The 19,812-nt window shown below is 31.7% G+C and overlaps 1 protein-coding gene across 1 annotated transcript; it reads left to right on the top strand.

Annotated features, from left to right (window-relative positions):
• Positions 1-8,265: 8,265 nt before the first annotated feature.
• On the top strand, positions 8,266-16,123 carry LOC143227275 (kunitz-type serine protease inhibitor A-like). The gene is made up of 4 exons (XM_076458735.1): positions 8,266-8,396; positions 9,145-9,315; positions 15,596-15,766; positions 15,966-16,123. The coding sequence occupies exons 1-4, from the start codon at positions 8,330-8,332 to the stop codon at positions 15,971-15,973; spliced, it is 417 nt and encodes a 138-aa protein (XP_076314850.1). The 5' UTR covers positions 8,266-8,329; the 3' UTR covers positions 15,974-16,123.
• Positions 16,124-19,812: the final 3,689 nt, after the last annotated feature.

A 19,812-nucleotide genomic window follows, 5' to 3' on the forward strand; every position in this document is an offset into this window, starting at 1 on the left:
CTTCATGTAAACACACCTTTAATATTGTCAGAAATTAATGGATATATATCTTGTAGTACAGTGAGAACTTCATGTAAACACACCTTTAATATTGTCAGAAATTAATGGATATATATCTTGTAGTACAGTGAGAACTTTATGTAAACACACCTTGAAGAATAGTCAGAACTTAAAAGATACACACCTTGTAGTGTAGTCAAATCGTTATGTAAACACACCTTTTATACTGTCAGAAATTAATTTATATATGTCTTGTAGTACAGTCAGAACTTCATGTAAACACACCTTTAATATTGTCAGAAATTAATGGATATATATCTTGTAGTAAAGTGAGAACTTCATGTAAACACACCTTTAATATTGTCAGAAATTAATTGATATATATCTTGTAGTACAGTGAGAACTTCATGTAAACACACCTTTAATATTGTCAGAAATTAATTAATATATATCTTGTAGTACAGTGAGAACTTCATGTAAACACACCTTTAATATTGTCAGAAATTAATGGATATATATCTTGTAGTACAGTGAGAACTTCATGTAAACACACCTTTAATATTGTCAGAAATTAATGGATATATATCTTGTAAAACAGTGAGAACTTCATGTAAACACACATTTAATATTGTGAGAAATTAATGGATATATGTCTTGTAGTACAGTGAGAACTTCATGTAAACACATTTGGAAGAATAGTCAGAACTTAAAAGATACACACCTTGTAGTGTAGTCAAAGCGTTATGTAAACACACCTTTTATATTGTCAGAAATTAATTTATATATGTCTTGTAGTACAGTCAGAACTTCATGTAAACACACCTTTAATATTGTCAGAAATTAATGGATATATATCTTGTAGTACAGTGAGAACTTTATGTAAACACACCTTGAAGAATAGTCAGAACTGAAAAGATACACACCTTGTAGTGTAGTCAAAGAGTTATGTAAACACACCTTTTATATTGTCAGAAATTAATTGATATATGTCTTGTAGTACAGTCATAACTTCATGTAAACACACCTTTAATATTGTCAGAAATTAATTGATATATATCTTGTAGTACAGTGAGAACTTCATGTAAACACACCTTTAATATTGTCAGAAATTAATGGATGTAAATTTTATAGAATAATAATATTTGAGCTAACGTATCTCAGTCACTCTTAGAAGCGATGAAAACTTTTAATCACTGCTTTTATGTGTTCGAACTTGGAATTATTCCGACTTCTGATATTTTCTAACGAAATATTTCTGTAATGTGTATCACTGGATGACAACTGTTCGGTACGTGTGACAAACACCATGTTTTGTACAGTTGATAAACAGTTGTTTAACAGTTTTTTTTCCATTTCCCCAACTGTATTGTTCAGATAATTTGTTCTTGAAAGACCATGAAGTTTTTCTTGCTCAAAAATATTTACCTTCTTCTTATCCTAGTGGAAATAAAAGTTGTTGTTTTTAATATATATATATATTTTATACTTCTAATAATTGTAACGCTGGACAAGTGAACTGCACGAAATTTGACAATACTACATGCTGGATATTTCAGTTCTGCAGGTAGAAGCACTGCAGCAGAAACCCAGAGATAACACAACTTTTGCAACAACATCTCTGGGGTATAAAGGTGTGGTCTCAAGATGACTCACATGGGTATGGAAACGTTAATTAAAAAAAACAAATAGTGTTTTAATACCCATTCCAGTCGTCTTGAAAATACATTTTTACTTCAACTTAACAAAGGAACATTCTTTGTATTTATATCTAATGAGCTCTAAATCAATGTGTATAACCTGTATGTTATTGTATAGCGATATATAACCTGTAGTTTGATGGATAACGATACATAACTCTTAGATTATAACATAATGTTATATAATCTGTTGTTCATTGAATAACAATATGTAACTTGTAGATTATTGTATAATAATATGTAGCCTGTAGTTAGTAAATATAACCCGTAGCTTATTAAATAACTATATATAACCCGTAGTTTATTAGATAACGATATATAACCTGTAAGTTATTAAACAACAATACATAACCCGTAAGTTATTAGAAAACGATAATAACCCGTAACTTATTACACAACCATATGTAACCTGTAAGTTATTAGACAACGATATGTAACCCGTAAATTATCAGAAAACGATATATAATCCATAGTTTATTAGACAACGATACATAACATGTGAGTTATTAGACAATGATATATAACCCGTAGTTTATTAGACAACGATATATATAACCTATAAGTTATTAGACAACGATATATAACCCGTAGTTTATTAGACAACGATATATAACCTCCAAGTTATTAGACAACGATATATAGATTATAACATAATGATATATAGTCTGTTGTTCATTGAATAACAATATTTAACTTGTAGATTATTGTATAATGATATGTAGCCTGTAGTCAGTAAATAAGGAAATATAACCCGTAGTTTATTAAATAACGATATATAACCCGTAGTTTATTAAATAACGATATATAACCCGTAGTTTATTAGATAACGATATATAACCTGTAAGTTATAAGACAACGATATAACCCGTAATTTATTAGAAAAGGATATAAAACCTGTAAGTTATTAGACAACGATATATAACCTGTAAGTTATTAAACAGTTATACATAACCCGTAACTTATTACACAACAATATATAACCTGTAAGTTATTAGACAACGATATAAAACCCGTAGTTTATTAGATAAGGATATATAACCTGTAAGTTATCAGACAACGATATATATAATCTGTAAGTTATTAGACAACGATATATAACCTGTATGTTATCAGACAACGATATATAACCTGCAAGTTATTAAACAACGATATATAACCCGTAACTTATTACACAACCATATATAACCTGTAAGTTATGAGACAACGATATATAACCTGTAAGTTATGAGACAATGATATATAACCTGTAAGTTATTAGACAATGATATATATTACCACTGAAAATAGAAGCTTGTTTCTTTGTTTGTTTTTGAATTTCGCACAAAGCTACTCGAGGGCTATCTGTGCTAGCCGTCCCTGATTTATCAGTTTAAGACTAGTTATCACCACCCACCATTAACTGTTATATTCACGTTCAATATACTACAGTAGATGTTCCTAGAGAGCAAAATGTTTCTACAGAACACAACAAAGGAAACATTGTTTGCAAATGTGAAACAAGGAGCCATGAACCCTGCTTTTGTTTCTTATCGATTTCCATTCCCACCACGACCCCTATTAATGAAACTCGTATCCTGGCGGCTATTTCTAGCCTAGTCCTCCATAAGAAGCACATGGTTTGGGTGTTGACTTGCAGGAATTTCCTGTGAAAATATGAAGCAGTCACTGCAGTTGATAAGTGAAATAAACCTTAGATTCCCCTACAATTGTAATGAAAGTTTCTGCATATCTTGTAGTTATAGCTGAAAATTATAAACCTATCATTAGCTAATGCTTACACTGAGAATACAACAGTGGTTTATCAGAGTAATTCTGATATGAAAAATATACAGTTTAGATATGTTCACATCAACACTCGAAACACTCACGTAGAAACTCAGCAAATAATCTTCAAACATATATCGTAACGTAACGGACAATTGACTATTTAATATTCACCGAAATCAACACCCACAGAAAAACTAAAACACACCAATCACATCTGTGGATATTGAGAAGATACAAAGTGACGTCACAAGATCATCTTTCTTGTTCATTACGTCAGAAACTGACTAGAAACAGTACGTCGTAAAAAACAGTGGACACGTGTGTATAAAACGCTTCAGCAAGTGACATGAATTAGTGATCCAATCTTACCCTGATTTGTATTTGTTGATAGGTGATCTTCAAGGTCACAACGACGACGCATAATTTTGCGCTAGCCCTCCCTAATTTAGCAATGTTAGACTAGACCAGACCTAGACAAGTTTATTTTAGTGATAAAATCACAAAACGTATTAATAAATTAACGGAAAAAATAAAATAACCTGACTCACAGCATGTGATTTTCTCATGTTCCATACAGGCAACCGTCAACGAACACGTAACAAAAGTACCACCATACCTGTGATTACTGAAAAGTGACGTCACTATGAAAACAACCAATATTTTTTATTTATAAATCTCGCTCGTTCGTTACTCAAAATCTAAGTTTATATTGTGAGTCTAAAACCATAATTAGTTCTCATTTCGTTCAAAAGACGGAGCTATGAGAAAAAAAATATCTTTAATTCATAAGCTTACACTTCAAATTCTCAGAGCCAATCTATGAACCGTCATGTCGATGTTGAACTTTGTGTTTTGAACTACTGGACGTTAACTTAGATTCTAGGTTAGAGAAAATTTTGTTTACCATCGCATTATTGACACCGTGAAGATTAAAATGTCTTAACATTTGTTTATTTTTATAAGTTTTACATTCTCTACAAAGAAACACTTTAATGAGATATAATTTAAACTGTTTTGTCAAAATGTACTTTCAGGTTTTTCGTTAACACTAATTTATTTATTTTATTTTATTATAAAATTCAGGTAAAACCGGTTTCGTAAAACATTGTAAAAGTAACTTTCTTCTGTAGTTAGTTAAGTATGTTAAGTCAGGTGAACGTTTGTTTTATTAGGAGAATGAATGAACGTCCAATTAACAGCTGGTATTTGATTTTCCTTTACTGATAAATTTCACGTAAGTTGTATATTGAGGCCTGAGAATTAACTTTATTAACAACTGTAGCTCTGTAACGTAAGTTTATTTTACTTTATTAATAACTTCAGTTGAACTATACTCACATGTAATTTATGTTAAGGAACTACAATTCTTTTTTAAATTCAAATCAAACCAGTTCAGTCCATCATCATATAAATGAAAGTTCTAGATTTTTTAGAGGTCACTGAAGGCTGGAATGTCACATGAAGGTTGAATGACTGGACAATGTCACTTGTAGAGAAGTTTAATATACATGTTCCCGTACTTACTTGATACATATTTTGTCTCCGTCAGTTCTAGAGTAACGGACGATAAAGATATATCAAAAATGTTGTTCTGTTATAATGTTACTATTTTTATATAAATCCATTGACGAAGTTTTCTATAGAGTTTTCGAGTCCCAATATTAAGATATTTGAGGTGGAAATGATTCATATCACAAAACTACCAAGGAAAATAACATCTTTAGAATACCCTAACTATAGATATTAACTGAATGTAAGCTTTAACTTTTAAACTATAAATAAGAAATATGGAAAAATATGTGAGGTTTTATGTGTGGACTGGATTCTTTGCTGTACGTGTCTGTGACTTGTTGGTGATAAATTTAAACCATAAATAATCAGCATACACTCCACTCGTTGTAAAATATATTATTAAAACGTGTCAAACATATATACATATGTTCGTTACACTGTTGGTGATCACGGTTGAATCCAGATATTTAAATAATTGTATTATTTTTTGCGTGATAATTCACACAGGCTCGTTTATTCACTTTACAACGGGATAGAGACCATGTTTCAACAGGTTTTGGTCAAAGAGATCTTGAAAGTTTCTTGTTTCAACTTGAGAACTTAGATACGTCAGGAAACTTTAATATTAAACTGAGAAGGTAATTTGGTAATTATAACAATTATTTTTCAAGATGAAAAATTACACATTGTTCCAAAGATTGTTTGTATGTTTGTTTTTGAATTTCGCGCGAAAGTACTCGAAGATTATCTTCGGTAGCCGTCCGTTAATTTAGCAGCGTCACAATAGAGGGAAGGCAGTTTGTTATCACTACTCACCGCAAACTCTTTAGGTATTCCTTCAACAACGAATAGTGGAATTGACCGTCACATAATAACGCTCCTATGGCTGAAAGATCGATCATATTTGATGCGACGGGGATTCGAACTCGCGACCCTCAGATACGAGTCGAAAGTCTTAACCACCTGGCCGTGCAGAGTCTGTTCCAAAGAATTCGGCACTATGTTCATAAAATGTACGTCTTATTAAAAAGAAATGGTTCTATTTCAATAAAACAATGTGAACCACATTTTTCAGTTGAACACAAGAAACAAACATTTTTCAAAAACTGAAAATATAATAAACAAACTTATACAAAAAAAAAGTTTTTCTGAAAACAAAAACAAATGACGATATTTTTCATGTAAAGAAAACTTACAACAATGTAAAAACTTCTTGAATATTTATTTTTAAAAATGTATACATTTTTGTGGTCGATTTTATTTCATTACCTCATTCAAGTATTATAGATATATTTTTTACAAAGCATGTTTATTATGGTTTATCAAAGTAATGCCACATTTTAAAAACAAAGTACGTGCCGTAATATGTCGAATGCCATAATTAATAGTATCCTTTGTAATACTAGATTCAACTGTCATAATTAATAGTATCCTTTGTAATACTAGATTCAACTGTCATAATTAATAGTATCCTTTGTAACACTAGATTCAACTGTCATAATTAATAGTATCCTTTGTAATACTAGATTCAACTGCTATAATTAATAGTATCCTTTATAATACTAGATTCAACTGTCATAATTAATAGTATCCTTTGTAATACTAGATTCAACTGTCATAATTAATAGTATCCTTTGTAATACTAGATTCAACTGTCATAATTAATAGTATTCTTTGTAATACTAGATTCAACTATTATAATTAATAGTATTTTTTGTAATACCAGATTCAACTGTCATAATTAATAGTATCCTTTGTAATACCAGATTCAACTGTCATATTTAGATATTTTTCATTAGCATGTGGATGTCACGGAAAAATTCAAATCCAGTTCAATAACTTCCTTTTAATACTTTTCCGATAGTTCATAAAATCTATGGTTATTGAATTTTACTGTTCATTACAGGGTACTAGTATTTTCCAGTAACTTTGAGGTTATCCTTTGTTATAAAATAACCAACAGATTATACAGTGTTTTCCAACAACATGTTTAACACAACGTTACGAATATCGAACATATTATATAACACATCGATATCCAATAACCTAGAAGTTTCACGTCTTTATTCATTAAATTAGAAGTTACACGTCTTTATTCATTAAACTAGAAGTTACACGTCTTTATTCATTAAACTAGAAGTTACATATCTTTATTTATTAAACTAGAAGTTACATATCTTTATTCAGTAACCCACAAGCTTCACACGGTACTTCAGAATTCTGTACATGTTACGATACAAATACTTCTGTGAAGTCAGATAAACTTTATAATACTCGTTGAATAACGAGATGCCAAATAATAAAGTAAATATTAATTATCTTTAATGTATTATTTTCCCACAGATCTTCTCAAAATAATTTTCCTTCTACTTTTCTATCATTTTGAATGTAAATGATGGTCAGTAGCTATCACGAAATGTCACCAGAGGGCGCTAAAATAAACAAGTTGTTAAAAAGACAACCGTGAAAGATACAGATGTAATTTTATCACTTTTCAGCCACTCACTTCGTCGCTATAACAATTGCTACAGTATGACGTCACTGCATATTAGTTTTTCTATTGGTCCATGTTCGTTCTTTCTTTCTTCATTCTTCAATCACTTTTCAATCGCCCGCTGTTTTCTCAGCGGGTTCACATGATACTTGATGTGATTATAATGTGACCAATACACTCAGACATAGGTTTTGAATTAAACACTGACGGTTTTATGGCGTCAGAGACCAAACAACAGAAAATATATATTTTATATGCAAAAACGGCTCGTTTGGGCTGAGAAAACACTTTACATAGAAGAGCGAACAACGTTTCGACCTTCTTCGGTCATCGTTAGGCTTTGGACTCGTGTAGTCATATTTGAAGCACAAACGTTCAGCTTGTAGTTCAGTCATCTTTTGACCAATTTGAAATCTAATTGCGGATTTAGACTCACGATTCAAACTTAGATTTTGAGTAATACACAAGACAGGCGTATAAAGAAAACTATTAGTTGTTCTAGTAGTGACGTCACATTTTCAATTTGTCAGTAGCCACAGGTGTGGTTATATGTTTGTGACGTGTTCTGTGAGAACTGTCTGCATGGAACATGAGAAAACTCACTTGTTGTTAGATAAGTTATTTTATTTTTATTTCGTGTTAATTTATTGCTAAGTTTATTTTGTTTTAAGTTTAATAAAACCTGTTCAGTACATTATAACACAAGTTTCTAGTTTTTCCGAAGTCATACAAGTCCTGAAAGTCGCGTGAAGGTTAGATTATTTGTCAATGTCACTTGATGAGAAATTTTATATAAAAGCGTCCATGATTAGTTACGACTTAGTCTGTGTTTGTCAGTTTTCAACTAACGAAGATAAATATGTGTAAAGAGATAACATTATTTGTTCTACTGGGGATAACACTGGGTAACTTGTCAGTAACAACAGGTAGGAGTTGTTTGTAACGATCATGAGGAAAATCATGTTTATAATTATGCTATTTCATTTTTATTTCATAAAATAAATTGATTTGTTTTTGAGTATAGCTTTAGAATTTCGATGTCAGGATATGTAGCACACAATGTTTCATATGGTAGAATTACCTGGAAAATAATAGTTTTAAAATATTCTAACTGTGGACGTAAACTGATGTTAGGTTTAAAACTTTCACTTTTCAATATAGTGTATTAAACAGTTATTATATATCCTAAGGTATTCTAAATTTAATGTACCTAGTAGGTTTGTTTTTGAATTTCGCACAAAGCTACTCCAAGGTATCTGTGCTAGCCGTCCCTAATTTAGCAGTGTAAGACTAGAGGGAAGGCAGCTAATCATCACCACCCACCGCCAACTCTTGGGCTACTCTTTTACCAACGAATAGTGGTCAGGCGTGGCAAGGTGTATTAAGACGTTCGACTCGTAATCTGAGGGTCGCGAGTTCGAATCCCAGTCTCATCAAACATGCTCGCCCTTTTAGCCATGTGGATATTATGATATATCGGCCCATCCCATTATTCGTTAGTAAAGTGTAGCCCAAGAGTTGGCGGCGGTGGGTGGAGATGACTAGCTGCCTTCCCTCTAGTATTTCACTGTTAAATTTCGGACGACTAGTGCAGATAGCCCTTGTGTAGCTTTGCGTGAAAGTAAAAAAAACAAAAAAACTTCAAGAGGGAATGATCACTTTATACTTTCACAGGTCTGGATAAAGACTGCCAGGCTCCACCTGTTACAGGACCTTGTGAAGCTATTATACCGAGATATTACTACGATCCCGAAAGCCACCAGTGTAAGAAATTTAATTTCGGTGGTTGTGGCGGGAACGGAAACCGATATGAAACAATAGCAGACTGTTTGTCTGCTTGTTCAGGTTTGTTAATAATGTTTCATGTCTTATTGTTGTTCATTAAACTTTGATTTAACTAGAATACAGTAAAGATGTAAGCTATACTTACGGCTGGAATAACTTTATATTAACTGGTGGTAAACCTAATATCATCATATCAACTAGTTGTAAACCTAACATTATTATTATATCAACTGGTGGTAAACCTAACATTATTATTACATCAATTAGTGGTAAACCTAACATTATTATTATCTCAACTAGTTGTAAACCTAACGTTATTATTATATCAACTTGTGGTAAACCTAACATTATTATTATATCAACTAGTTTAAACCTAACATTATTATTATATCAACTAGTGGTAAACCTATCATTATTATTATATCAACTAGTTGTAAACCTAACATTATTATTATATCAACTGGTGGTAAACCTAACATTATTATTATATCAACTAGTGGTAAACCTAACATTATTATTATATCAACTGGTGGTAAACCTAATATTATTGTTATATCAACTAGTGGTAAACCTAACATTATTATCATATCAACTAGTAGTAAACCTGACATTATTATTATATCAACTGGTGGTAAACCTAACATTATTATCATATCAACTAGTGGTAAATCTAACATTATTATTATATGAAGTAGTGGTAAACCTAACATTATTATTATATCAACTTGCTGTAAACCTAACATTATTATTATATCAACTGGTGGTAAACCTTACATTATTATTATATCAACTAGTTGTAAACCTAACATTATTATTATATCAACTGGTGGTAAACCTAACATTATTATTGTATCAACTGGTGGTAAACCTAACATTATTATTATATCAACTAGTTGTAAACCTAACATTATTATTATATCAACTGGCGGTAAACCTTACATTATTATTATATCAATTGGTGGTAAACCTAACATTATTATTATATCAACTGGTGGTAAACCTAACATTATTATTATATCAACTGGTGGTAAACCTAACATTATTATTATATCAACTGGTGGTAAACCTAACATTATTATTATATCAACTAGTGGAAACCTAACGTTATTATTATATGAACTAGTTGTAAACCTAACATTATTAGTATATCAACTAGTGGTAAACCTAACATTATTATTATATCAACTTGTGGTAAACCTAACATTATTATTATATCAACTAGTGGTAAACATAACATTATTCTATATAAACACTTCCTATAATAAACTTTTCTATTTATTTAATATTCCTGCTGTTTCAATTATTTATTCAATTATATCTGGTTTATTTATTAAACTGGTGATAAACGTTCTTGCTGCTCTACAATTGTAAACATCTAATATTACATTTCATTCAAAAATTTATATTGTTTTCGTTGGATTATCAGGTAGCTAATATGGCCAGGCATGAATAGGTGGGTTAAGGCGTTCGACTCGTAATCTTAGGGTCACGGGTGGAAGTCCCCGTTACATAAAAGATGCTCGTTCTTTTAGCCGTGGGGGCGTTAGAAATTGAATGGCAATCCCACTATTCGTTGGTAAAAGAGTAGCCCAAGAGTTGGCAGTGGGCGGTGATCACTAGCTGCCTTCCCTCTAGTCTTACCTTATTAAATTATGGATGGTTAGCGCACATAACCCTCGAGTTGCTTTGCGCAAAATTCGGAAACAAATAAAGTAAGTTGCTAATTTAAATTATTGGTTCATAAAACTCAGTCACTGTTTCTGTGTATTTTACTTCATTAAACGTTTCCGATTCATTGTTATTTCTTTGTTTCGTATCAGTAATTGTTGTAGTATATTGATATAGTGTTTAACTTTTTCACTGAGTATGTATTTATAGTTAAATACTTCAGCTTAGTTATGAAACTTGTTATTAAATAAACGGTAAATATTAAAGACTGCACAACACCAGACATTATTGAAAATTATTTACCCTCTAAGTGTTAAATTAAACTATAAATTTAATAACTAAAACACCTTGGGTGTGAAAAGAGAATGGATTAATTATGAGACTGAAAGAAATAGACTCAATATTAGCTACAAATATGGTAGCTACAGTTAGTTGGTAAGGCGTTTATAGTAAATATTTATTCATTAGTTTGTTAGGCTGCTGTTTTTACTGAATTAATGGCATGATAGTGGGTAAAACAAAATATCAATCAATATACTAAACAACCTCAATAAGAGAGTTACACTCGAAAATTATTAACATTAACCAAGAGATCGCAATTCAATTATACGGAATAGGTTTTTATCATTAACCAATCCTGGTTCTTTAAACTATATGGTGGTAGTTTTTATCTCTAAAACGCCTATTATAACTTCATTTGTAGTAACGTCAAGGAATTTAGGTACACAGTTTTTTGTCATTTCCCGTATGCAAGAGGGACGGACGTTACAAACACTATTATTTACATTAATCACTGAAGTAAATAGCACGTAACGTTAAATGCTATTAATAATCATGAGAATTGTTTAAAAAATTTAACTAATTTAAGCTTAAAGGTGGGAAATGAACAATACTTTTCCACCTGAATGATTCTTTTTGAAAAGTCATCTCGAAACTGCTATTCTAAGTTGCTTGGTTGTAAACGGTTGTAAGTATTTCAGACCAATAGATCACGTGAGTTTTAGCGTGGGGATGCGCAGAAATGATTGTTCAAAAACAAGTTGTTTTTGGTAAATAACTTTTCACGTGTAACTTAAGCCACACTTATTGCCTAATTTCAAGCTGTAAGGATGCATCAGTGTACCTAATCTAAATAAAATCCTTTAAATCATGTTCCTCCGTAATTTTAATGCGAATAAGAAACTGTATATTATATATCTGTTCCATTCATTAATAAATTGTATTCAAAATTGGTTTGTAGTTAATGTGCAGCAGAACAAAATCACTGAGAATATATGATAGTTTCAGTTAACACAGTTAGAGAAAGTGAAAATACATCTATGTAAAACAGATATAGGTGAGGTTATTAAGTACAGTTTTGAGAGAACTTAAAACTGTACGACTTTGGATGTAGGTGAAGATGTCTTACAGTCTGTCAGTCATAAAAATGGAGAGGACTAGTAAAAACTAGTCTAAAAACAGTAAAAACTGTTCTCTAATGGATTATAAGATGTCAAAGATTTAAATCCAGTGAATAAAAGTCTTGTTTTTCATGATTGTATAACTGAAACGAAAAATTGTTTTGATTTGTTTTGTTTATTTGTTTGTTTTGGAATTTCGCACAAAGCTACTCGAGGGCTATCTGTGCTAGCCGTCCCTAAGTTAGCAGTGTAAGACTAGAGGGAAGGCAGCTAGTCATCACCACCAACCGCCAACTCTTGGGCTACTCTTTTACCAACGAAAAGTGGGATTGACCGTCACATTATAACGTCCCCACGTCTGGGAGGGCGAGCATGTTTGGTGCAACATGGATTCGAACCCGCGACCTTCGGATTACGAGTCGAACGCCTAAATACACTTGGCTCCTGAAACGAAAGATAAAATCGTTTGCTCGTTTCTGAAAACGAAAAACACGAAACATAAATTTATACCACACTTGTTATTTACCACATTACTCATTACCACACTTGTTATTTACCACATTACTCATTACCACACTTGTTATTTACCTCATTACTCATTACCACACTTGTTATTTACCACATTACTCATTAGTTTTCGATTGACATCAGAAACGTTTGTAATTAGAGCATATTTTTCAAACTTCGGGTCGTTATAGAAGTTGATGGATCCAAGAATGGTTAACACAGAAGATGAACAAACATCGATACGGTGTGTGTGTTTTCTTATAGCAAAGTCACATCGAGCTATCTATTGGGTACACTGAGGGGAATCGAACCCCTCATTTTAGCGTTGTAAATTCCAAGACTTAGTTCTGTATCAGCGGGTGACGTTATAAGTAGGTAACTTATTTATGTTTTAACTTCTCTCCAGATCAAGACCTTAATATTTTTTACTCCATAACCTAAAAGTGATATTAAAATAAACTGGAGTTGTGTAAGAGTTGTTAAAAGCAGTGTTTAGAATGGATCATGTATCACATCTGTCATCAACTACATACAATGTAGTTTGACACATTGTTCATTAATTTGAAGATAATGAAAATAAACAAAAAGAAAACCAGATGTTTATTATTTTTTGATACATTAACAACGTTGGTTAACAATAATAATTAATCATATTGAAAACTGCAGTATTTTGTTTAAATTTGGAAAAATATTTTAAACATTACTTGGAATTATTAACAACTGATGTAGATAATACTAATACAGAAACTTTATGACGTATGACAAGTACAGAAAATTATATCGAATTATAGCTTAGCTTTTTAAATCACGTTTTCTATAATAATGTTTAATTTGAATATTAAGTTATCCTGACAACTAGGATAATGTTCATCGAAGCTCTAAAGGGTCTTTATTTGTAATTGAAGGGAAACGTAATAATGAATGTTTGTTCATAATGAAACGTTCAAAACTCTAAGAATTATTTTATTATTGAGTTATTTATTTTCACATGATAATCTATATAAGGAATCATGTTGGTTCTATACGTTTACCTAAAAATAATTTTGAATTAACTGATTATAGCTGTTATGGTACTGGTGACAGTTGGTCAAAAATGTCAAATACACAGTGAGTTTATTTTATCGCTAACACTTGGTAAAATGAAATCGATATTGAATTACAGAATTTTCTAAGAGAAATCAAAGTTGCTTATGTTCTATACGATTGTTATTAATTAATAATAGTTATAATGCTGTAATTAGAAGTGTTAGAAATGTAACGAAACAATAAGAAGGTTTTAATGCAGCCAACAAATGTATGCAAAAGAAAATGTTGAGAAAACATTGGAAGAATGTAATAAAACATTAAAAATGTATATTGTAGTGTGAATGTTTTAATACACTTCAATGTAATAGTGTGTGTGTAAAATATAACATTTAAAAACTAATTTATAAAAAGAAAACAATGCAAAACATAGAGAACTATGTCTTAATACATTTGAGATATTCTTTTACCAACGAATACTGAGATTCGCGGTTATTTTATAACGCTTCCATGGAAGAAAGGGTTAAGCATTTTTCGTATTACAGGGATTCGAACCAATTTAGGATTACCAATCCAACGCCTTAACCCACCTAACCATGCCAGGCCTCCAATTTAGAAGCTGATGCAATCAACATGAACTATATCGTAGAAATATATAAGTATTGTCCGTATCTGAGATTTAGATAAAACTTTAAACAGTTTTAAAGTCACCTATAAATGATGATAATAATACAAACAATACTAACAATGAAAAAACGGAATAAATAAAAAATATTATATTACAGGAATGGATAACATATTGCTACTGAATCCACTACATATATCTGACCTAACACATAACATGAACATAATGATATAAAAATAAATACATCTTTGTGGAGATCGGGTTACAACATCCTTATTTTGATAATAATAGTGTTAAAAATACATATTGTTGAGAATATAATTATATTAAACTAACAACAAACTTGCATATAATTAAATATGAATGTTCGTTACTAATTGAGACAATGATTTCCCTGTCGTCCATGTACATAAACACTGTCCTTAATAATATTGTTTGTATTTGTTAATACATGTAATTAAAATACTTATAAGTGAACTCAGGTGTTGAGATGTGTTATACAGTCGTACAGAACTGTCCGTGTTTCTCAGTAAACACGTTTTGATAAAATGTAGAACTTATTAATTGAAGAAATAGTGTTTTAGTCGTCATGGAGACATTATTGTGTCGTATTATATCGGCACATAGTTTATAGTAATCACGTGAATGTTTGTTTGTGTTTCGTATTCTGTTGATGTTTATTTAAAGAAATGTTAGAAACGTCTCTTGCGTTTTGTATTTTACAACTTTTCTCATAAATTGCCCCCAGTGTCTCAGCGGTATGTCTGGGGACTTACAACTCTAAAATCCGGGTCTCGATACCCGTGGTGGGCAAAGCACATATAGCTTATTGTGTACCTTTGTGCTTAATTCAAAATAACAATAACTTCTCATAAATTACTTGTTAAGTTTCAACTCACAATTTTAAAATCTTCATGTCGAGGTATATGGCATAGAAATGTTTCATATCGCAGAATTACCTTGAAAGACAACTGTTTTATAATACTTTAACTACAAGCATAATATGTTGATAGGTTTATAATTTTCAAATATAAGTACAGTGTATGAAAGAGTTAGCTTTAACTATTACACTTAACATAAATTTACGACTGACAGTGATTTTGTCATACCTCCACAGGCCGAGCTAAGGACTGCAAGTCATCACCTGTTTCAGGACCTTGTACAGCTAATATTCCCAGTTATTATTACGACCCAGACAGCCACAAGTGTAAGAAATTTATTTTTGGAGGCTGTGACGGGAATGAAAACCGATATAGAAGTGAAGCTGACTGTTTGGCTGCTTGTTTAGGTAGTGTGAAGATATGTATTACATTTGCAAACAGTACTTACAAGAAATATCATAATGTGTCTACTTTAATAACGTTAAATATACACCGCACGTATTATTTATATATCTATAATAGTTACTCGAGAACCAAACTTTAGAAATGTTTTTAATAAAGTAGGTATCTCTTATATATATGTGTTTGTTTGTTTGTTTTTTTCAGGAACGTGAACTACTTGAATATTTTGGGAAAAGCTGACGTTCGTTGACGAGACGGATTTGATTTTTTATTACATTTCATTCTCAGATACAATTAAACATGTTTGGCTTGAGAACATTAATATTAATAACAGAACTTGATGTCTTATGGCTTATTGTAAATTGTTATTGTAATACATGAAAATAAAATAATTATTTGTATAGTAGAATGGAACCTTATTAATTTATCTTTTTTATAATAATCTCAACAAGAAACGTGCATTTGAAAAATCTTCCTAACACAGCATCACTATCCAATAACCAACGGTTACTCACAACACTTCAGAATTCTTTAGTCGTGACAACACCATCAATTCTCCCATTAAATTAACACCAATCTAAGTGTAAAATTAAATAAATGTAGTTGACAAATTATTAATAAGTCAGATAAATTTTACAATAGCTGTAGACCTACTAGATGTCTAATAATAAACTAAAGCATGTTTGTATAACATTCTCACAAACCTACAGAAGATAATTCCTCTTGTGTACCGTACTGAAGCTAAATAATCTTCAGTAGTTATCGGAAAACCCACTAGAGGGCATAAAGTACTATTTGATTTTTTGGTTTGTTTTGAATTTCGCGTAAAGCTATACGACGGTTATGTGCGCTAGACTTTCCTAATTTAGCAGTGTAGTACCAGAGGGAAGGAAGCTAGTAAAAAAAAAAACATTCAATGAGAAAAACAAAACTTAGTGTCACTATCACCTTCTAATCCCACGTGGTCATCCTCAAAAATATAACTGAACCCGAAACTGGTTACCTTGGAGGGTGAGAAAAGAGGCAGTTTTTATTATTATATTTTTTTATATTAGAATCCTCGTAAAAGGGGTATCATAATCATGAATATTAGAAAGGAGATATGTACGAAGATCAAATAAATGTTTAATTCACCTAACTACGCTTGGCCCCCTAGCTGAAGGAAAAACAAGTCTTAAAACATTATGCAGGTATACACAGTATAATGGTTTCGAAATTACGGTATAAACTCCGTATGTTGAGGAGACTTTTCAATAACCAGTTGACGACTTATGGTATTATACGAAATGCCTCTTCAGCAGTGATTTGTTAGAAACTAAAGATAGGTGCGAAATTTTACTCATCTGACTTTGAACTTAAAACGGACATATTAAGTGAACAGAGAGAAACATCTCCAGATAATATAATTATCACAAATCTTTAGACTATTGTAGTTTAAATTACAAATGTAATAATATCACATTTAGCATCACTTCATCTCAATGTCGTGTGTTATGGTTTTAAGTAACTATGTATCTGTAGAGAAAAGAGACGAACTGTTTATATATTTGTTTTTAATTCTTCTGTTTTTTATTAACGTAAATCATAACTTACAACATGGTCAATACTCTCTGACATAGTTTTGATTTAAACATTTTAAACAATTTTATGAAGTCAGAAGTCAAACAATCGAAAATATTTATCATGGACTCGAGTACAGTCATATTTAAACCAATCAAGATAAAACATTTTCATTCTCCCAACACCTGACGTATAAAAAACTTAGATTTGTTCATTTTGAGTACTTTTAAGAGGATCAGAACTCGAAATCATAATATAAAGGGGCTGGTCAGTTACTCGGTCATATTAGGACCAATATTCATGGAATTATGTGCAACGATACTTTTGTACAGATTTCAAACAGTGAAAGAGACAATTCTTGTTTTAGGTTTAGCTTTTGAGCTAAGAAAGCATAATTAAGAAGGTATTTGTGTGTATGTTAACCGACTTACATGAGATTTGGTACCAAGATAATTTGTTACAGGTCGAAATCAGTGATATAGACAGTTTTCGATTTTAATGTTTTTCACTATTGTTAAGGTATCAAAATTAACCATGTTGTGACTGCATGGCGGAGGCATTTTATATTCGTCCTAGAATGCTGGTCTTTCTAATTTCTAATATTTGAGCTTCGAGAAGTTCCAGGTTTCTGATCAAACATGTGGTGAAAGTCGGATTTTTTTCTCTTATGCTGTTGTTGTTTTTTCAAAAGTTTAACTCAATACGGTTTAAAATTCCAACGAGATTCTTGTACAGATTGAAACGAAGTTACAAAGGCTTAGCCAGAAATATAGTCCTGATTTTGTTTGTTCTTCCAGTATTTACATATCTCAAAAAGCTTGCTTTATCATTTTATAATTCGTTTCAACTACATTGCGTTATGATTGGAATATGAAATATGTTTTCGTAGAATAAGATGAAGTTGACTTAGTTATTCTTGTACTCGTCCTATCAAGTTTGGTTTAGATGGCTGTTCGAGATTTTAGTTGCATTAGGCCTTGTAGGCGAAACTACCTGATAAAAAAAAATAAAATAATGGTGAATAATTATAAAACAATGTATAAACGAATATAATCAAGTTAACTTTATTAGAGATGTTAAGAGAAACACACAGTGGCGTATCGGTATATGTGCGGGTTTCGAAAACCGTAGTGGACAGATCACAGACAGCCAGGTTCGAATCCACGTCCCACCAAATATGGTCGCCCTTTTAGCGGTGGAGGCATTATAATGTGACGGCGAATCCAACTATTTGTTAGTTATAGAGTAGCCCGAGAGCTAGCGATGGATGGTGATGACCAAAGGCCTTCCCTCTAGTCTTATACTGCTAAATTAGGGACGGCTAGCGCAGATAGCCCTTGTGTAGCTATGCGCAAAATTCAAAAAACAAACAAACATATTATATCAGAATACATGAGATGTGTAGAATTGTTAAAATAGAAATTTCTTTGTTATCTTTTCGTGGTCTGTACTTCACCTTATTTTTACCAAATAATGTAAAAGGACTTACCAAACAAAATAACAATATTTCAACACAAAGTATTTCGTATTTGTTGTTTTTTTTTTTTTAGCGCAGTGTTATATTGTGGGGATGGGAGCCCTGTCTAAAGGTGAAATCGAGTCATGAACATTTTTGGCATTGTAATTCGTTGAATTTATCGCGGACCTACCAAGTTTTCTTGACCCGGCATGGCCAGGCTGTGTTAAGGTGTGCGACTCGTAATCTGAGGGTCGCGGGTTCGTATCCCAGTCGCGCCAAACATGCTCGCTCTTTTAGCCATGGGGGCGTTATAATGTGACGGTCAACCCACTATTCGTTGGTAAAAGAGTAGCCCAAGAGTTGGCGGTGGTTGGTGATGACTAGCTGCCTTTCCTCTAGTCTTAACTGCTAAATTAGGGACGGCTAGCACAAAGTAGCTTTGTGCGAAATTCAAAACAAACAAAAAAAAACAAGTTTTCTTTACAATGTGAAAGCATTTCAAATCTCACCATAACAGTAAAGTCAGAATGAAATTAGCTCGAATAATAATCTACTGAGAGTGAAAACCCGGGTAACGGACAGTAAAGTTTCGTTTTCTCGGATTCAATCAGACAAGCTATGAAAATATCTGTTATCTAATATAGATTTGACAATTAATATCTGTTTACCTGTGAAAATAAACCCGTGTTTTCTTTTTGTGAAAGGAATATATTCCACAACAACCGTTTTGAAAACAGTAATAACTGAAATCGACACCAGGTTATCGTATTTGTTTGTTTTTGCTCCAAACATGCTCGCCCTTTTAGCCGTGGGGGCGTTATAAATCTACGGTCAATACCACTTTTCGTTGGTAAAGAGTAGCCCAAGAGTTGGCGGTGGGTGGTGATAACTAGCTGCCTCCCCTTTGTCTTACACTGCTAAATTAGGAACGGCTAACACAGATAGCCCTCAGTAGGTTTGCGCGAAATTCAAAAATAAAACAAAGAGTGATTAATTATTTTGTTGGGGGAAGAGGTCTCGTGCACCTGACCC

The sequence above is a fragment of the Tachypleus tridentatus genome, chromosome 9 (genome assembly GCF_004210375.1).
Source record: "Tachypleus tridentatus isolate NWPU-2018 chromosome 9, ASM421037v1, whole genome shotgun sequence".
Classification (NCBI taxonomy): Eukaryota; Metazoa; Arthropoda; class Merostomata; order Xiphosura; family Limulidae; genus Tachypleus; species Tachypleus tridentatus.